At 41.1% G+C, this 20846-nt stretch overlaps 1 protein-coding gene across 1 annotated transcript; it reads right to left on the bottom strand.

Moving 5' to 3' along the window:
- Window positions 1–364: 364 nt before the first annotated feature.
- LOC306915542 (inhibitor of nuclear factor kappa-B kinase subunit alpha-like) lies at window positions 365–20309 on the bottom strand. Its single transcript, XM_079492925.1, has 22 exons — window positions 20170–20309; window positions 19496–19602; window positions 19011–19105; window positions 17979–18096; window positions 15487–15556; window positions 15315–15403; window positions 14935–15024; window positions 14724–14848; window positions 14270–14377; window positions 13942–14077; window positions 13451–13645; window positions 12748–12850; window positions 10874–10997; window positions 8470–8621; window positions 8279–8340; window positions 7129–7238; window positions 5278–5327; window positions 5034–5139; window positions 4161–4308; window positions 3618–3754; window positions 2503–2602; window positions 365–1765 (listed from the first exon to the last, which is right to left on the bottom strand). The coding sequence occupies exons 2-22, from the start codon at window positions 19598–19600 to the stop codon at window positions 1700–1702; spliced, it is 2289 nt and encodes a 762-aa protein (XP_079349051.1). The 5' UTR covers window positions 19601–19602; window positions 20170–20309; the 3' UTR covers window positions 365–1699.
- Between the last annotated feature and the right edge of the window lie 537 nt (window positions 20310–20846).

The following is a 20846-nucleotide window of genomic DNA, read 5'->3' as shown; positions in this document are numbered from 1 at the left end:
AATGCGCTTACGTCAGTGACTCATAATTAATCACCGACTGGTGAGCGACTGCATCGCTCTGGATTTAACATTAGGAACACAGCTGACCCATATTATGTTGATTGTTTCCAGCTTTACTTTTCACTAGTGAAGACGAACTACAAGCCACACTGTAAACCAACTCTTCCATTTGAGATACGCATACGTTCCAGTGTTGTACAATGGTGACTGGTGCTTGTATGACACCCATTGTAATAACAGCTTTGGCTCACTAGTCAGACGGAACATAAAGTGAACTTTGTTAGCGCTACACTACAATTCATCTGGCGGGTGGCACATTCACATACAGTGTGTGCTTTTAAGGGCAAAACCAAGCACGGATGGGAATCATGCCAAAGTCGTTTTTTATTGTAATACCAGGCAAACATCTGATCTCTCTACAATGCAATTACTAAAAAGTAAACATTTATAGACAGGCTCAAACCATCAGATGGAAAACACTCAACATGGAAAGAAAACGGACTAGCATGACACTTAAATACAAAAAGAAAATCTCTCCATTGCACTTGACCTTCATAAATACACCTCAGAAGGCAGATTTCTCTCTTGGCCCAAAGTAACCACTTCGGTTTGTTACACACGGCCAGGTTTACACTGTTGAGAGTGTAAGCATAGTACATTCAATGATTTGCCATCGTGGCTTTGCCCAGAGCATCTCATCTCAAAGACTGTAAATCATTGTTCTTGCAAATCAAAGAACAAAGATTATCATTGAGGCGAGATGCTCCAGGGGGGGCGGCAAACATCCATTCATAAAAGCCATCCAGTGGAGAAGAAATGTGCACATTAATGAGGTCACTGACACGACCCGTCCTGTCTGCTCGACATTTACAAACACAGATGTACAGTATAGACATTATATAAACAGATAATGGCCGGCCACTTTTGTCGTGTAAATCACGACAAAGGCCTCTGGCCTAGGATATTTAACACTTTGCATTAAAAAAAGGAAATGCACATACTTTATACCCTTAGAATCCACGGGTGTATAGTAAAATATATCAACTTGATAGTGAGCGATAAGTTAATAACAGTGTCTGTCTTGTTCATGATTGGGAAACAGCCCGATATGATGGATTTATAACAGAGTTTCATTTGGAACATCTGATTTCAAAGGATACATGGGAGTATCAAAGTGCCATTTGCTTGATTAAACACCCCGCATCCCACCCCACCCCAAAACACTTCCCTTTGTTTTTGCTGTGTTACATTGCAAGTTGAACCCATTGGCCAGGGTGCAATGTCCACATGTCAAATACACTTCCTAGCCCTGAATTCAGCCTTTTTATTTGTTTTTTATCCAATGCTACAGTCCGCTTGGCTTTGCAAAATTATCAAGAACATGAATCATCGCTTGGCTTTGCAAAATTATCAAGAACATGAATCATGCTAAGGAAATGCGTCCATGTGGTGAGATGTGTGACACCAATCAAACATTCCACCAAGTGACGGACAAAGTGAGTGGGTGGGCACCATGGAGCGCATGTGTTCATCTGCCTTGCGTTTGTTTTGTTTTTAGAGGCTCAGGAAATAGTTCAGGTGAATAGTTCAGGTATAAATGTACAACATCGACATCCGACGTCTGTTTCATGAACAGCGTTCAGTCCTTTAGTGTTAGCGCAGGCAGGGATGAGCTGGATGGTGCTTTTAAGAACTGGTCTTAGGTGTTTTGCTTTTTCAATTTGTTAGATAGAGTTTCGTATTTCGTCCAGCTCCAGTCTTGGTCCTAAAAAGAAATTACAAAAATGAGGAAAACTGTGCCGTAAATGGTTCCCACTTACACTTAGTCACAAAATGATACCCTCACTTCAATCTGATGTGGCTGTTGGGACAGTTTGCAGGATTCAAACCTGTTTGTTGTCGTTTTACTAGTCTGTGTGGCAAACATTTTAGACAGAAGATATACAAGTTGACGCAAGTCTTCCTTTCCCCCCCCATGACCTAGTGTGACTAGACACACCTTAAAAGCACTGGCAGACAAATACAATTCCAAGTTGCAATCAAGCCACCCATTATATTTGGTTACAGAGAAGATAGTACTCCGTGTTCAATATACACAACTTATCATTTGAACATTGGCATGGTGGCCTAACCTTAAAATGAAATCTGCAATCCGTACGTTTTGTTCTAACCAGGAATCTGAACCTGGGTCTCATCATGTGAGAGACCAAACATTCTACCAATTAAATCCCTGCTTGGCCAGGGGAGATATATACCTGTATCTAGTGATTATGGGCCAGCGCTACTTGTCGACACCATGGTCTCTAAATGTCTCAATGGAAGTGTAGGGAGACCCAACTCCACACCACTCTACATTTACTATATATTGCATTAACATATACCATACAGATTAGTTAAAAATAAAGTTTTATTCATTAAAATAAGTCACAGATTTTGCCATTTAAAAAAAAGTTTCAAACAATGAGGACAAGTCACTACATCAGAGGTGATTAGTCATCTCACCACTATGCTTTTGGCTTGCTCATCAGCCGCTTCCTGCATCAGGCTGGTCAACTGGCTGAGGTACTTCTGGTTCTCCTGCAGCAGGCGTGGGGCTGCGTCACTGGAACCAAGGAAAAACACACTCAGATAGGCCCAACAAAAAACATTCCTAAAGAAGCAAAACTTTTCATGAATTAAGAACAAAATTCAATGATTTTTATCAGTAATTTCATAAAGAAATCAAAGAAAAATCTAAGATATTCCATAAATTAGAAAACAAATGTTTAAGAAGTAGTGAAAATGGCTGATCCACGAGCTCACAACGCGTTGTGCACTTTTCACTAGTTTGGGTACCGGGCCAAACATCTAATCTCTCTCTTGGGTCACAGGCTAAAAGGTTTGGGAACCACTGAGCGAGGCCACCTCAAAGGAGTTACCCTCTCATACATTAGACACATTGTCCTTGCTTACTGTAAGTCACTCTTGATTAAAGGGCCACTTCACCCCTTTTGCAACCAGATCTTATTTTAATGATGTTCGGGAGTCAAGAAACACTTTCCTGGGGTTTTTATGTGGGCAATTTGTGTTTTTAGATATTTCAGCATTTCAAAGTGGCCGTGGGCTCCATGATGTCATGGACACAGGGCTCACTTCCTTCCTGGACTACAATCCCCATAATGCTTTGGTCCACTGCTCCTCCTTGTGGATAGGGGGAGGGCTGTCTTACTGAGACAACATGTAGTCCAGGAAGGAAGTGAGCCCAGTGGAGCCCATGGACACTTTGAAATAGTGAAATATCTAAAAACACATTATTACCCACATAAAAAACCCCAGGAAAGTGTTTGTCGTCTCCCAAACATCATTAAAATAAGATCTGGTTGCAAAAGGGGTGAAGTGGCCCTTTAAGAGCGTCTGCCAAATACCTAAATTGTAAATATCCTATACAGTATACTTAGCTGTCGTGACCCATCAAAATGTGTCCGTGACCCACAAATGGGTCCCGACCCAGTGTTTGGGAACCACTGCTCTATACTGTGCTGTCCTGCACCTCACCGTGTGTGATTTCTGCTCTCTAGGGCCACTGGAAAAAAGAAACCAATCAAACAACAAGACAGCAAAACACTCAACGGTTGTACCTGTCGTTGGGTCCAGGCAGGGAAGTGAGGGGGTGTGGGGAGCTGACAGGCTGGGCCGACTGGGACCACTGGGAAACCTGCAACGGGTTGGACGTCTCTGGACTGGCTGCGATCGAGTTCCGCGATGAGTTCTGGGCCTGGGTACAGAGATTACATTGTCACACACGCAAAACTATAAACACATCCTCCTTTCCGCTGGCATTGGACAGCCTCCTTGTGTATTTCCTGCTTATTTAGACAAGAGCCAGCTAGGCAGGAAACCCTGCCCCACACAAGGGAGGCACGATGGGCAGCAACAACGTGGACAGTTGCCAATGATGGCAGCCTCTTAGGCAAATTAAAATGCTTCGAGGCTCACTGTTACAAGAGCACATACGCTGATGTCATTTTAGTGCCTTCCATTACATTATGTCGCACCCTCGCCTCCCGCCGCATTGCCTACCATCTTCATTTAAAACAAAGAAATGCTGAAAAGAAAATCTAATTTAGCCTGCACAAACAAAGCATCCGACTGATAAAAACGAGCTGGCGGGGACAACTTACGCAGGCGATCTTGAGCAAGTGCCAGAACTCTCTCTGTCTCTTGATCTGCATTTGCATCACCGTGTTGTCAGCATCCTTGATGCTCTCTAGCGTCCTCTCGATGCGAGGGAACAGGTCGATGATCTTCTGTTTGCTGAGCAGGATCTTACTGTCAGGGTGGTTCAAAAGACACGAGAGAAGTGGGGCTCAGCCTTTTTTGATTGACTGATTGAATAGTTTAGACATAAATGTAAAAACAGCAACAGAGTACAGTCAAACACTTATTCCAAAAAAGAAAGTCCTTGCGGTCTTGTAATTCATAGAAATGACAGGAAGAATAACGACAAAATTCAATATCAACAACAAAAAAATAAATCAATATAATTTCAGGGAAAAAATTAAAACTGTACAGAGTGGGGAAAAAAGGAAAGGGGGGGTGATCACCTGTTTAAAAGGTGATCAGCATTTCTTTGAGGGAGGGGGTCAGGGCATTCCACGCCGAGGAGGCAGGGCAAACCCAGGGGTTGGCATTTATGGTTTTGATGATACAGCCTAGTCCACCCAAAACAGTGGCATTTGTGGGTCGCAGACACATTGTTATGGGTCTCATTATTTTTTGTTTCCTACATTGCTAGATTTAGGTTTTTTCGTTATGATTTTAAAAAACACTTTTTAAATGGTTTTACCAAGTATGGACATTTTGAATACTTGGTATTTGGGAAAATAAATTTAGATTGGGGCCCATTTTGGCTGGCAACATATTGCTTTACCACATGAACCTTGTATCCTTATTTGGAGCAAACCCCCCCCCCAAAAAAAACTTGTTGACTTCCTACTTTCAGAAGGACGCCCAACATTCTATAAAAAGCTTAAACTTTAAACAGTTGGTCCTACCTGAGGTGTGTGTAGAGGTCTTTCAGGACCTTGTCCTGGTTCTGAACCGTCTGTATTATGGCCTTCACCATTTCAGAGCTGTCGCTGCTTACGTCCGGCTCGGGCACTGTGGGGGCGAGTAGAGTACAGCGCACAACACAAATGAACACTGCACTGCTTATATGAGCAATATGGAGTCCATTTGATTCTCAAGCTAAAGTTAAACCTGCACAGAAATGTCAAGTAAACCTTTTCCACAACTTACTTTTGCATTTCATTTTCAGTTGCTTGTACAGCTCAATGGCCTTCTCTTCTCTGCAATGACAACACGTCATTAATCGATATGACAAATCACACAATCACATCTTGTGTCCAAACAATTATAAAATACAAGGAAATACAGGTGTTTCTGCGTGACGCACGCAGAAACTTGCCTCCTCTTGAGATACAGACGCCCCAGAGCCAAAGGAGGCGTCTACCTTTCTATGTCTATGAACATCACATGAACCCCATCTCTATTCTGGGGCATCCATTCGGCAAAAAAAGTTGATCTACCACCAGCGAACAACGCATTGCACTGCGACGTGTGTGCTTGAAGTTCGGCAAAGAGATTTGATGTACAGGGAAAATGAGTGGGCCAAGTATAGAACCACAGGGGAGTGGACCCTGGTCAATTTAGGATACAGTAGATATGGTATACGTAAGTCAGTGGGCAACTTTGACAATGGAGATGGCCACTATATTTCCTGTCCTATAATGTTGTAGCAAAAATAGCCGATCTACAAGCTCAAAACGTGTCGCAGTGCGACACGTTTTGAGCTTGTAGATCAGCTATTTTTGCTAGATTTGAACTGAAATCCTGAATAAGGTTTTGCTAATCTTTTATTAGAATCCTGAAAAGTAACATTTGTATTTAATTTCAAATGCATTTAGTTATAGTTATGTTAACTTTATAAACTAAATACAAATACATTGGACATAAAAAAAAGACAGTAACATTGTAATACTAGTAATTAGCTGAAATCAATAATATATATCAGTATTCTGATATTAACCTGAGGGCCACATTAAGTGAAGGTGGGGGGCTGCATGTGGCCCCCGGGCCGCCAGTTGCCCATGTATGGTTTAAGTCAGGGGTTTTCAACTGATTATGAACCAGGGACCACCACCCTGACTAAGAATCAACCTGGGGACCACCACCCTGACTAAGAATCAACCTGGGGACCACTGTTGTGTTGGGTGGGGGTGTACAGTCAAACACTTATTCCAAAAAAGAAAGTCCTTGCGGTCTTGTAATTCATAGACATGACAGGAAGAATAACGTCAAAATTCAATATCATCAACAAAAAAATAAATCAATATAATTTCAGGAACAAATTTAAAAAATAAAAACTGTACAGAGTGGGGAAAAAAGTTAAGGGGGGGGGGTGATCACCTGTTTAAAAGGTGGATTGTCAGGCCCGATTTAAAAGATGTAAGTGATCTGCCTTTCTTTGAGGGAGGGGGTCAGGGCATTCCACACCGAGGAGGCAGGGCAAACCCAGGGGTTGGCATTTATGGTTTTGATGATACAACCTAGTCCACAGCGTGGTGTTGAGGAAAAAGTCTGAAATAATTAAATATTGACAGTTAAGGGCTTCGTTTAAATTAAATCAAGCCCTTAACAGTCAGTAATTTAACTGGCATTTGCTAGTCGTCCGGGGCTATACCTTTCCCATGGTTGCCCTTATTCTGTTCTCTTAACCTTCCATATTAAACTCATAGATAGCAGACACATGCGATTGCATCATGTGTCTTCCGCCTATGGTTTCCCTTGAAATTCAAACTCCCTTTCTGTGGAAGTTCTCGACATCCGACTTCCCAGTAACTGACAACATTGATGTCATCATGCATACATCACCAGGTCATTTAATGAACTAGTTTGTTTCCCAACTATATTGGTCGATAAAAAAAAAACATACTAAATGCATGGCCAGGGACCACATGCAATACCTTCACGGACCACCAGTTGAAAACCCCTGGTTTAAGTGGTCACATGTTTCTCCAGAATGCAACAACAGATATAGAAGTATGGTTTATGTGGTGTATGGGGAAGACGCTACTTGATTCTACTCACAGCAGCTCCATCTTGTCTCCTTGGCGTCGGGCATACGGGCTCCTCTGGAGCTCAACGATCTCAGAGTGCAGAGCCATGATCTCCTCGTCCAAGTGGCTCACCTCTGCCACCTGCAGACGACACAAAGTATCACACACAGATTTCACCCCAACGTTCCAGTCTAATGGTATTAAAATTAAGATAAAAACAAAACAAAAAACATGACACTTTCATGAGATAAAAGTGTGTCAACAACACAGAACCCTGAAATTATATTCAAATGCAGGCCAAAGCTACATCAAATAGATATGGGCAGCGCCGTGAAGTTGCGTCATGATCCAAAGAATCCAGGGGAAAAGTATTTTTGACGGACTCACTCACGCTTTCCCAGATGTTTAGCCCAGACGGATAGGGTTTTGAGATTAGGTTTAGGCATAATTTATGTGAGGTTAGGGTTAGGCATAGAGTTTTAGTGAAGTTAAATGTTAGGGTTTAACTTTAGACGCAATCATGGCGAATGTCCCAAAGTTTGATGCACATTCTTAGGCATGCTCTAGCTTGCACAGTCACTGAGATTAGCTGCTCACAGATAGACATGATGGACCACAATGAAAACAAGCTCCTGGGGCTTTTTGTGTTATGCTTTTGGCATATCTTTAGACTGTACTACTGTACAATCTGACTAACAATCTTGTTACTGAAGTTTTATTCAATCAATCAAAAACAGACTAACAGGAGCAAAAATATTGTCTTTGCCTCCTGGCCTGTCAAAGACAAAGATGGAGGAAATAATAAATTATCCACCATCATCTGTCCAGACATTGGCAGATAGTATGTGCAGACTAGCAGATAGTTTGTGCAGACTAGAGGTCTATCCGTTTACTCAAATGTTTTCTAATCAAATTCTCAAGCAGTGCTCACTCATGCGAATGAACACACCCAAGGTGTCACTGCACAATCTTGTTGGCTGGCTAACAAGCACATTTAGGTCACATGTCATGGTGATACAAAACCATGAATGTTATTACAAAAATACATTGTTAATTACATATTTCAAAATGTCAGAAACATTATTTTCCATCAAGGTAATCATATTTCTATCCAACTGATTCAGCCAATAGGCAGACGTTTCATTTGACAAAGAGCCTGTTAGTTGTAATTGATTAAGTACCTGTGCAAAGGCCGCAGCTCGTTCTTCATTCTCCTGCCACGCTTTCAACATCTTCTCAGAGGCTGTGGACAATCCATAGAAATCATTACACCTCATTATGACCCAATAATACATCATCTGCGACGCTCTCGTCAGTAACCCAAAGTGCTGAGGGCAATAAAAGACTAAATGTCTGTTGGTCATTTCCTCACATATGCCATAGTGCATCTGGTCACTGTATTTCTCCAGGTCGTACTGGATGCTGCTCTTGAAGAAGTCCAGCTTGGCCTTCAGCTGCTGGGAGAAGCCAAACATGCTGTTCTTATATCTGGTCAAGTTGGTGTTGTAGCGCAGCAGACTCAGCCTGGAGGAAACACAGACAGGCAGGAAGCGGAAAGAAAATAAAGTAAACGTGACCCATTGTGCAGATTTGTTATTTTTGGCGAGCGACATCATATATGATGGGGTACAACTTTAACCAACATTTGGGTTCCGTGACTAGTCTACTAACCCGTTCCGTGACTAGTCTACTGACCCGTTCCATGACTAGTCTACTGACCCGTTCCATGACTAGTCTACTGACCCGTTCCGTGACTAGTCTACTGACCCGTTCCGTGACTAGTCTACTGACCCGTTCCGTGACTAGTCTACTGACCCGTTCCATGACTAGTCTACTGACCCGTTCCATGACTAGTCTACTGACCCGTTCCATGACTAGTTTACTGACCCGTTCCTTGACTAGTCTACTGTATAGTCGAGCATACACAAAGTGTACAGTGTACAATGCCGAGTGTTTAGTTTAGTTAATTTAGCACATAGTTATAACAAAAAAATAGACAATACATCAAGAATACTGTGCAAGGAAAGTTAGAAGCCGGCTAGCTTATTTGGACTCCTTTCCTGTATGGAAGGTCATTCATTGAACAGATTAAACGTTCAATCAATTTAATTAAAATTTTACTCAAGTGTACAAATGGATTTTACTGTGCACCAACCAACCCCGGGCATTTTAGACAGGATTTTCTATACTTTCTGTGCACAAACTGCATTGTGTGACACAAGGTATGTTCGTAGTCCACATGAACAAAAAGGAAAGACATCCTTCTGAATATTTCTGCTCCAACATTCATTTTATTTTTCAAAATGTAAAATGTCCATTAATTTGTATATTGCGTAACATGTCGTCACCTTTCAGAGAACATTTGTCAGGAAAACAGTCTATCGATATAGCTATACATTTTGTAGAATAATAGGGCATTTCCCTGATCAAGGTCCATTGTGCAAGTGAGCAGAAGCTCGTTCGCTAATACGATATCATTTTCTGTTTCTGCCCATTGCATCGTCAAGCGTGCAGTGATTTGTCCAAGAATAACTGAAACCGAAATGTATATTATTTTCAATGAGAAGTGAAACAAAACAAAGCCCCACATAAAAGTCACTCATCAGCATCATGAAATGAGAAAGACAAACAAATTACCAAAAGTTAAATATGATTTATCATGACTTCATCTCCACTGCACCAAGAGAATTTATAGTAGACATGAGAATGGTGCAGTTTCCTTACCCTTATCCTCTGGTTCTGAACAAACCTTTGTGTCGCTGACATTTAAATTGCACTGTGAACATTTACAAGTCAAATCTGACTCTGGGTTTGCTTTATGTATTTTACTGCAGTATGGGCCGCAATGACGTAAGACAGAATTCCAACTCCAAGAGTTTATCCATTTTCACTGACACATTATTTGGCAGATTCAGTAACCAGCTGGTCTAATAAAAATGTAAAACTGAACGTGCCATTTATTTCTTTATAAGCTGTATAAATTAAATTGATCATTTAGAGCTTTCAGTGGGATAATCTAGAATTGGGTCAGGTGTAAGAGCCTTTAGGATGAGAAGAAATTAATCCTAATTTCCATGAAAACTCAGTGACCTGCGTTGTGGGCTTGAAGAGTCATCCTACTGTATCTTCAACTACTAATATTATTATATATATTGTTTAAAGCATACAATACATAAGTGAACTGTACTGCCCATTTAGTATCCCAGTTAGATTAAAACAAACACCAAGAGATACTACCGTACTACTAGCCTGGGCACCATTTCATTTAGGTATATGATCCTGTCGGGAGCGCATGATAGTCGACAGGCAGGAACAACAGGCGGCAACTTCCTTTTCCCTCAAACCGATTTTTCTCAACAAAAGCTACAGGCTATGAGAGCTTTTATTGTTTGAGGGAAAGGGAAGTTGCCGCCTGTTGTTCCTGCCTGTCGCCTACAAAACAATACTACAACATGACGTAACGATATCATCCGCTCCCGACAGGTTCATACGGACTTTTGAAACAGAGACCAGGCTTTCCTCCGAGGTGGTGGAAAGCCTGGTGAGGCGAGGTTACCGTACTACTATCATCTGTAGACGGGCCTACCGTACTACTATCATCTGTAGACGGGCCTACCGTTTGACATAGATACTACTACTATCATCTGTAGACGGGGCCTACCGTTTGACATAGATACTACTACTATCATCTGTAGACGGGCCTACCGTTTGACATAGATACTACTACTATCATCTGTAGACGGGCCTAGCGTTTGACGTAGATCTTGTAAACTTACATGGCAGCCCTCTGGCCCTGGAACAGTCTGCTGTAGTCCTCCTTCAGTCCACAAATGTAGCTTACCGCTTCACCCCACACCTTCTTTAGCGCAACCAGGGGCAGCTGGGTCTTGGCCTCTTGCACTGTAATGTTGGAAAATTGGACATTATTTATTATTTCTAGTTATGTCTTAACCCATTTAGGCCCGATGTCGAAATAAAAAAAACGTTCGCTCTGAAAGAATATATATTCAAAGATTTGTGCCGCATTTTTACGATTTTTCAAAAATAGCAGACCTACAAGCTCGTAGCGCGCCACTCGGTGGCGCGCTATGAGCTTGTAGATCTGCTATTTTTCAATAGCTAAAGTATAGCATAATGCTTAGTTAAAACACCAAAAGGTGTTCCCACCCAAAATGGGTTAAAGGGTAAGACCACTTTGGAAAAGGTTTGGGTTGTGTAGTTACCTTGCCATGATGCAACTCCAAATGTGTACAGTGTGCTCCAGTGATAAGAAATTGATAATTCAAAATATTCTCTTCACTGACTTACATTGTACGCTCAAACAGCTCTCAGTCATTCTTTTAGCATGTAAACAAACACAAACAAAGTTAATTCAGACAATATAAAGCATCACCAAACCCAGTACGGTTATTTTTGATGTTGCCATTTTTATTAGCAAGAAAACCCAGACTGGATCTGTAAAATCAACAGGAACTTAACATTTTTATTAAAATAACAAAATAAAAAGCAGTACTGGGTTTGCTGATGTTCTATATTGTCTGAGCATATTTTCTAATCAATGGATTATAAATTATTTTTGATTTCATGTCCACCTTTGGAGTTATAGCATGGCAAGGTAGCTATACAACTCAAACCTCAAAAAAGTGGTCTTGCCCTTTGACTATATTAAAAAAAAAAAAGTGCTCCTCGGAGCACAGTTCACAGATGCCGATTGACACATTTTGGTTTCTGCAAAACACCCACCCAGCGCTGAGGCCAGACCAGTCTGCAGAAGAATGTGAATTTACGTGACCAGGATGGTTTACCAGGCTAACAAAACAGTTATAGCGCCAGCATAAAGGTCCTTTCAAACGGGCAGTGATTTAACGCACCTATAGTTCATTTTCAATGAGACCTGCATTTTTTTTCTGTCGAGGGATCAACAACGCAAGCGTATTTACGTGGCCGTGGTCCCGTGAAATTGTCATGCACGTGCTCGTTTCGTGCACACCAGACCTGGATTCCGATTAGCTTTTTTTTGTTGTTGTCGCGCCCCTCTTCAGCAGACCTAGAGCAGACTTGTCGTTCATCCAGGCAACGTCTGCGTTCATCGCTGCCCATTTGAAAGGACCTTAATGCTGATTTGGAAAAAAAAATGTTTGGAGGCATCAAGAAAGTGCGTAGGAGTGTGCGGCAGTCGCAGCAGTCCGCCACTGCGGTCATGGTTTGAGGCATATTGTTCAAACTGGGCCACTCCTGCCAACTTTAGATGTCAATCTTAGGCGATCAGGATGGAATATGAAAAATCCGACGGTTCGCATTGATGACATGGCTATAGAGATATTAAATGTGTACCGTTTTGCGTGATGTTTGGACAAATTCTGTAAGAGTATAAAAAAGTGATTTGCTAAAAGTGGCGCTATAACAGGCCGACGTGAAAAATGTGGGGCAGAGGTTCTGCTCTGGCATCCAGGGAGTGTGTGTTCACAGTTTCACGTCAATAGGGCATGCCGGAGATTATCTGCCGGAGATTATCTGTTCACTGACGGACGGACGACAAAATCACGCCGATCACGCCGAGCTAAAATGCATGAGCTAAAATGCATGAGTCTGTAAATTCTGACTCTAAATCAAGGGAAGATTACTGAATCTACTTCAACAAAATACTCACCAATAGTGTTGACTTTATCAGGCAGCTGTCTTGCACTAAAAGGGCCAGAGTACTGGGTGAGGCTTTTGTCAAAAAGGTATACGATGTAGCTGTCCCAACCTCTCTGTACAAACAAATAAAACAAAGTGAATACAAACAAATAAAACAAAGTGAATGCTCTGCTAAGTGCTAACAGATTCTATTGTGATATAAGGAAAAGCTTAAAGAAATGGCAAGATAATACCAAGATAAATTGGTTAAAATTGTGTTAAAAAGCTCTATATTGTGATAGTACTCATTGCTATCTAGTGTTTGTTTAGTAACAGGAGTCTCCAGCTTTTTTTAAACAGAAAATGCATTTTCAGAAACTGTAATTAAAAAAAAAAAAAAATTGTATCCAATCAGGATAGAAAACGCAGTTAGGATACAGAATCAACAAGTGTAATTGTAAGTGATTACACAAAGAAATGAGCAGACACAATTGGAACTGGATCACTATAAAAATGTAAGCTCATAAATAGCTACTCTCTCCTGATTGGCTTAAGTTTTGTCACCTACCGTGAAAATGTATTTTCTGTTTATGAAAGTGCTGGACAGACAGACCCCTGTTACTGAACAAACACTATAGCAATGAAAACAATATCACTTACGCTGCCTTTAAATGCACATGGATCCATCAGCGCAGCGAGCTATTATTATGCACAATAAGGGGGCCGTTTCTTACCACCCCATCAAGGACACACTGCGCAGCAGCCTTCCTGGGGTCCAGTGACACCCCGGTCTCCTGCAGCAGCTCCTGGCTGACCACCTCTATGTTGGTCTCGGCCTCAATGCGCCTCTGCAGGCTGTGGAGGCTTTCCTCTGGGGTCAACTGAAAAGAGTGGACTTGGGCCGTGGCCATGTTCAGGATGTGCACGATCTGGTGGCGGAAGACCAAATACTTTTTAAATGTAATGACGAAACATTATCTGACAACATATAATGTTTTAATTACTATTAGATTTGGTTTTGTCAGGCAGAAAAACAGTTTGACTATTAACATGCTTTTACAGCAGAGTGTTTGCCCAGAAGTCCACTGTTGTGAAAGTAGTGCGCGTGCGTGCGTGCGTGCGTGCGTGCGTGCGTACACACAAACACACACACGCATACAGTTGTGTAGCGTTGCACATCAAGCTCTTAAGAAAAAAGGATATCTGGGAACTCAGGGGGACTGACCTTCATACTTAATATCTGCTCCATCACTTCAAAGCACTGTGGTTTTTTGTTGTCAGGGTTGACTTTGCCTCCTCTCTGGACAGGATCCCATTTCAGCATCAGCTGTAGTAGAGCTGCCATTGGATCCAACATTGTCCTATATAATGGGAACACAAATATATACGTTATGTCAGAGAGTGGTGACTGCACAAACCACCTATACAATGTCGCAATTGTTAAGTATCAGATACATTATCCCACAGCACAGAAGCAACAATCATTTGACATGATATTTAGTGCTGAAAATGTTTGCTATAGAACATGGAACTGGTAGCCATGTGATTCTAACCTGCTAAGGTTGTTGGGGTAGGGCAGATGCGTGTAGAATTTGACATCTCCGTTCAGTTCCTCCACTGCCATTATGTCTTTTGGACCTTTATTACGCACTTTGCTGGCCCTGTGTACACAACGATAAAAGGTTATTGATGGACTGAATTGTACGTCGATTTAATTTAACCCATTTAGGCCTGACGTCGAAATTTAAAAGAAATGTCTTCTATTCTAAATTCTGAAATACCCATGTTTCTATGTCAGTGGTTTCAAAAATAGCAGACCTACAAGTTCATAGCGCGCCACCGATCTGCTATTTTTCAACAGCTATAAAGCATAACATAATTAAAACACCAAAAGGGGTTCCCGCCCAGAATGGGTTAAATGAGAAATGTAAAAGCTTTGATGATGCTTCAAATGTTTCTGGTTTGAGAATGTCTTTCAAATTTGTATTCTACAAAATCTCAACCTACCACTGGACAGGCTGCAGGTTGTGCAGGAAGGGCCGATAACCACAGCTGCATTCAAATATCATAGTGCCAAAACTCCAGTAGTCCACCGTAACTGTATATGGCTTATTCTCAAACAGCTCCGGTGCCTGGCAAAGAAACAGTGCATTACATTATCGGTGTTCATTCAATGACATTTTTTATATTTCATAAACTCAATTGTGAATGTGCTTACCAAGTATTGGAGTGTGCCGACAAAGGAGGTACAGAGACTGCCTTGGTCCAAGTCTTTAGCGTAACCCAGGTCAATGATTTTGTGAACAAGCTGACAAAAGAAACAGAAAAAGTCACACTTACGAAGTGAGGGGTGCTCTTATCATCATAAGTCACATTCCGTGCTCAGCCAATCAGCTGAGCACATTCCGTGCTCTTACACAAAACTGTGCATTCCGGACTCATTCCATGCTCACACACACACACACACACACACACACACACACACCACATCGCACCACACCACACCCACACATACAGCTGTGCATAGAGGGGCTAGCGCCCATACAGTATGAAAATACAGACGGGACAACACACAAAACAAGCAAATGCTGCTTCAACCTTTCCATTGACATCTTGTAGCACAATGTTCTCAGGTTTAAGATCTCTGTGGATGATCTTGTTTTCGTGCAAATACTGGATGCCGGATCCTAGAACACAAAATCCACTTTACTGACACAAACAAAAGAGGAACACTGCATTAAGCGATCATCATAGTAAGTGATGTACATACCAACATCATTAAGAAGTGAGAGTACTTCACTCTCTTTCAGTCCACAACAGTTTTCTGGTTTGCTCAGCACCTGTGGGAAAAACAGACATGCATTTCAAAGAGTATAATATACCATTAAACTGTACATGATACACTGAAGCGGCGCCTCTATGAAGTCAAACTGAAATAGGGGCTTACTGTATTCCCTATTGTAATGTTGGAAAATAACTAGGGATGTGCCGATGAGAAATTGTGGCCGATATTGATATCCGATATAATAAATTGCTGTTATGGCCGATAACCGATATTACCAATGTCGATATGATCTCATTCTGTATTGAAAACATTATAATAATTTTGTCCATTCTGAAAAATACATGTAACAGGGTATCTGCACTGCAGGCTTAGGCAAGTCAGATTTAACTTGAATACCGTTATATTTAATATTGTGAGCTTGTAGATCTGTTCAAGCTGTTACTTTGGGCTTGTTTATCTGTAAAGACAGACCGATTAATCGGACAGATTAATTAATCGGTCTGATTGATTAATCGAACCGATGCCGATTAATCTAACAACTAAAATCGTCCGATACCGATGTGTTTGCCGATTAATCTCCCATCACTAAAAATAACCGTCTGACATATTATGTGGACATTTCTAATTTCACAGAGTCTGTTATGCTCATATCATATACAGTATTACTTTATGATGCACATTTGTCCTCAATGTCCTGCACATGCAAGCAAGACCTTTATACAGGCTTCTCGAGTTATAACAGCCCAGGTTTAGCATATGTCACGTTTCACACTAGTTTTATTTCAACCTCGGTTCACAATGAACCCAGAATTCCACACATTACACCAGAAGAATTGTCTGATTACCCACTTGCTGTTACGTTGTAACAACACAATGTTTCACACTATTGTTCCTAGTACCATCATCTCCATTCATCATCCTTCGACTGTCTTCGAGATCAAGACCCTAGGTGCCACGTCTTAGTACCATGTTATGGGGATAGCACTGAAAATCAGTGCCAAGCCTGCCATCAAGCAGGGTTTCTTTTATTTATTTTCCTCCCAATTACCCTAATTGCCCACACACGCGTGTGTAGTCCCCGTTACTTATGATAACCATGACATATAAACGTAGACACCTCTTCCTGCTCTGGAGGCCGTGTCAAAATTGAAGGCATAATTTTCCCAAGATTCCTTGCAAAGCATCACATGCGTAACATAAGTCCCTGAAAAGACGCACTGTGATTGGCCAGTAGTCACTTGAGTGACAACGAGAGACGGAGGAGTCGCATGAGTGACGTCACATGGGCAGCAACGCAGCGTGCCTTCAGCGCTTCCCTACGGCACTTCCGCTTGACTTGACCAAGATACCCATGTACCTGTCTAGATACTTCCTTAATGTTAACGAAGTCCACACCCACAACACCAGAGGGAGTGCAACGAACCATGTTCAACCCAGATTCGGCACAAACAAGGGACTAAATTATTTTCGCTCCTATGCCACCAAAATGTGGAACGCCCTACCAACAGTCATTAAGACATGCGAATCCCTTGACTCCTTCAAAACGGCTCTCAAAGGGCACCTACGGATGGCTGCAATTCGAAACTGGCCCCCGTAAAATCTGAATCCCCCCCCCCCTTTTCCCCTCACTGTACATGTTTATTTTCCCTTTTTACCTCCATTATGATGAATTCCTGTACTGTTCTTTGTCTATATAGAAGTGTCTATTTGTACGTCTCTAAATGTTTTGATGAATTGAACATGGTGGACCCTGTTGTAAACAAGTGTAATGCTTAATTGGGTCGTCCACTCACAGTTAACAGCCTTTGTATTGAGTTTGTGCTTGAAATGTACTGTAATTCTGCAAACTGTTAATACAATTTTCAATCAATCAATCAATCACTTCCTGCCTTCTTTGGAGACACGTCGCTCCAATGAACTGCAGTGGCCAGTGAGGCATCTTATTTTTCTATGATGATAACCCTATCAGTTGACCATGTGTCATCATCATGCGTCTTCTACACCAATACACATGAAATAGTCGACCACTTCAGAATATAATTTTCTAAAGAGATCATTTATTTATAGATCATTGTCACTTTGGAATAACCTGCCTCAAAACCTGTTGCATTTACAGTAAATTAACGTTTAAAAATAATCTAAAATTCCATTCGATACAGTGAAGTGTTGTGTGTTTTTCGTTCTTTTGTTTTCACGCTCTAACTTGTAATCTTAGCCATTTTTATTTTATCTGAACTTGAATACTGACTTTTTAACAAATGTGTATTTGTATGTCTACTGTAATGTTTATTCTTATGTGGACCCCAGGAAGACTAGCTGGTTGCTATGCCACCAGCTAATGGGGATCCTTAATAAAAAATCAAATCAGTGAGGAGTTTCACCGTGAGGGCATAATGCATGCGGCGGTCAGAACATTCCACTGATTGGCCATTTTGGAGGTCCCGGTCCACAGATTGAGGAAATAATGCGGCCCATACCTTTCTGAGGTCTCCCCTGGAACAATACTCCATAGCCAGCAGTGGAAGATCATTCAAGGCTATGTGCGTCATCTCTTCTGGCACATCTCTGGCATCAACTACGTTGATGTTGTTCAACCTGAAGGGGAAACATCACCAACAACACTTAATACACATTGCCACACACACAGCGCTAATTTTGGCTCCATATACGAGCATTTTTTGGCGCCTCAAATTTGAACCGAAGAAGCCAAATGATATATATGCAAGTACTAGTCTGTCTGGATGATGTGTGTGTTCCCATTATCATCACTGATGACAAACAACATTTACAGTAAATGTCATTATTCTAGGCTGATGCCCGTTGGGAACCCATGCCCCTCCGGTTATGCAATACACATTGTACACGTTGTAAGTGGAGGCCAGTTTGACAGTAGTAGTAGTACTATGAAATCGATGACATCAGGGATCTCACATTATAAGGGCAAAGAGACAGTCAAGCCGATAAAATGGGCATGAAGAGACAGACCCACAGACAGATAGAGATTTGGGTATTTTCAGTCAATCACAGTCTAGTCTCTCGAGACAGACTGACAAAGAGGGCGCTGTTTTTACTTTGTTTTGCCAATGGGTACCCAGATTGATCACAGTCAAATCTGCATTAACAAAACTGCATTTTCAGAATTCAAAGTAGAGATGTACACTACACTCAGTGGAGCACATAATAGCTCTGCCAGAGAAATACAAATATACAAATTACTTTATATATTGATTGTGGAACTCCATATTTGGGACTTATCGGCAGAATAGTGAATTTAGGATTATGAATTCAAAAGTTATTTATTTTTCACAATGAGTGAAAAATATATACTTCCTTGTCATACTGGCAGTATGAACAAGACATGTTGGCTGTGATCGGTCCAGTAGTTTGCAAAATTAGCCATGGACAAACTGTCGTACACAGGGACAAAAACATATCTCCAAATTGCCTTCACCCTGGCCCTGGTACTGTAATAAAGACTTTGAACGGGAGACAACAAACGAAGTACAAACTTTTTCATGATCTGGATCTCTCGACTCCATCGGTCCTTATTTCTGGGTGTCAATTCCAAACGGCACATTTTCACAGCTATCTTTTCATTCGTCTCCTAAAGATTTCCCCCAAAAAAGAAAAAACATCATCATTAACATAGGCATTTTGCAGATACTGCTATCGGAGTGGCATAAAAGTGTGAAATCAGTCAACAAATGACAGGCTAACTGCATGGTTACAATAAATAGTGCTTCAAAGAATACCAGATAAACAACAAACCTAGCATCTGTCTAAAAAAACATGCTACATCTAAATATGCTAATGCTGAGCAGTTGTGGTCAAGCAAAACAAATCTAAATAACACAAGTAACCAACTTAGATCTGCATAGAATAGATCATCAGGCTAAATGTGACAAGAAGGGATGTTCTGTTATCGACATAACATGCGAGAAATTACATAGATAGTGGTGGCATTTAATGATATAAATGTTTTTGTGTGGCTTACATGGTGTTGATAGAGGTAAACATGGGCAAACCCGCCCATGCCCAGCCTCTCTTTAAAGTCCCATGGTCCGCAGTTTTGATTTTGTCTGAAAGGAGGCTTCTCCATTGCTAAAAAAAAAAAAAAAAGTAAATACAACACAAACATGACATCATGGAAATGTAAATTCGCAGATGACAACCTTAGCAAAGCCAACGTGAACCTAAAAGACGTCCATTGTGTTGTATAGCTGGATATTGAGATTGGCAACGCGACAAATTAACAATACACCAACCTCAGTGTAGACATAAATGATAAATCCATCACAACTCAGACACTGAATACATCCTGGAAAAGCTAGACAGGCGATCCAAGTGTACTGCGTTTATTAGATCGACGTTTTGCGATGTCGTTTTTGGGGTGTGGGATAGATCATGTCTAATAACATTATGAACAGCAAGTAATACACAGTTAGGAATATTGTATTATATTAAGTTTACAGTGGCCATCGTGAGTTTATATCTACCAGTTAGCATTAGCGTAGTTGGTGTTCAATAGCAAGTTGCATTCGCAGCACATAGACGGTGGCAGTTCCCTAGCATGAAAAACAAACAAGCGTCCAGAACGCCGTCCCGCCAACAACAACACCGGGTATTCAAGTTGAACTATACGAGTAGAAAATGCGTCGTGATTCCTACCTGTGGTTCTACTAAAGTGTCATTGATCAATTTCACACGGAAACGACGATTATCTTGTTGTTTTACAGCTCAATGCAGCGCCATAAGAATGTGTACTTTCCTAGTGGTGGTGACGTCACCAGAAACCCCGGCTGTGTTTCTTAAGGAAGCAACGCGGGGGCGTGTTCATTATGACAAACCTTTTGGCTGTTTCTGTTTTGGCTGTTTCTGTCATGGTCCAACACTACTACTAGTCTACTACATAACAGTACTGTACTAGTACTATACTACTACTAGTATAGTAGTAGTAGTAGTAGTAATAGTAGTAGTATTGATTGATTGAAATATCTATTAACAGTTTGCAGAATTACATTACATTTCAAGCACAAACTCAATACAAAGACTGTTAACTGTGACTGGACGACCCAATTAAGCACTTGTTTACAAGAGGGTCCACCTTGTTCAATTCATCAAAACATTTAGAGACGTACAAATAGACACTTCTATATAGTCAAAGAACAGAACAGGAATTCGTCATAAGTAGTTTGTAGTAGTATAGATTAGAAGTGTATATTTGTACATTTGAAAATGGAGGACCTTAACAAGGCTTTTCATGGTTTCGTCCTCAAAGTAGCAGTTTTTGTAGCCTAAGATTTAGAATAGATTCTCATAGATGTATTTATCAATTCTGACATTTT

The sequence above is a fragment of the Electrona antarctica genome (assembly GCF_951216825.1).
Source record: "Electrona antarctica genome assembly, chromosome: 22".
Lineage (NCBI taxonomy): Eukaryota > Metazoa > Chordata > Actinopteri > Myctophiformes > Myctophidae > Electrona > Electrona antarctica.
The sequence above is the reverse complement of the archived record's forward strand: the minus strand, read 5'-3'. Positions and strand labels throughout refer to the sequence as shown.

Excerpts from the sequence above, each read along its gene's own strand:
- LOC306915542 (XM_079492925.1), bottom strand. The coding sequence starts at position 19,600 with ATGGAGAAGCCTCCTTTCAGACAAAATCAAAACTGCGGACCATGGGAC. Across the intron at positions 14,378-14,723 it reads AACCTGCAGCCTGTCCAGTG|GGCCAGCAAAGTGCGTAATA; the intron begins GTAGGTTGAGAT and ends TTGTGTACACAG. Across the intron at positions 1,766-2,502 it reads AGCAAGCCAAAAGCATAGTG|GACCAAGACTGGAGCTGGAC; the intron begins GTGAGATGACTA and ends ATTTCTTTTTAG.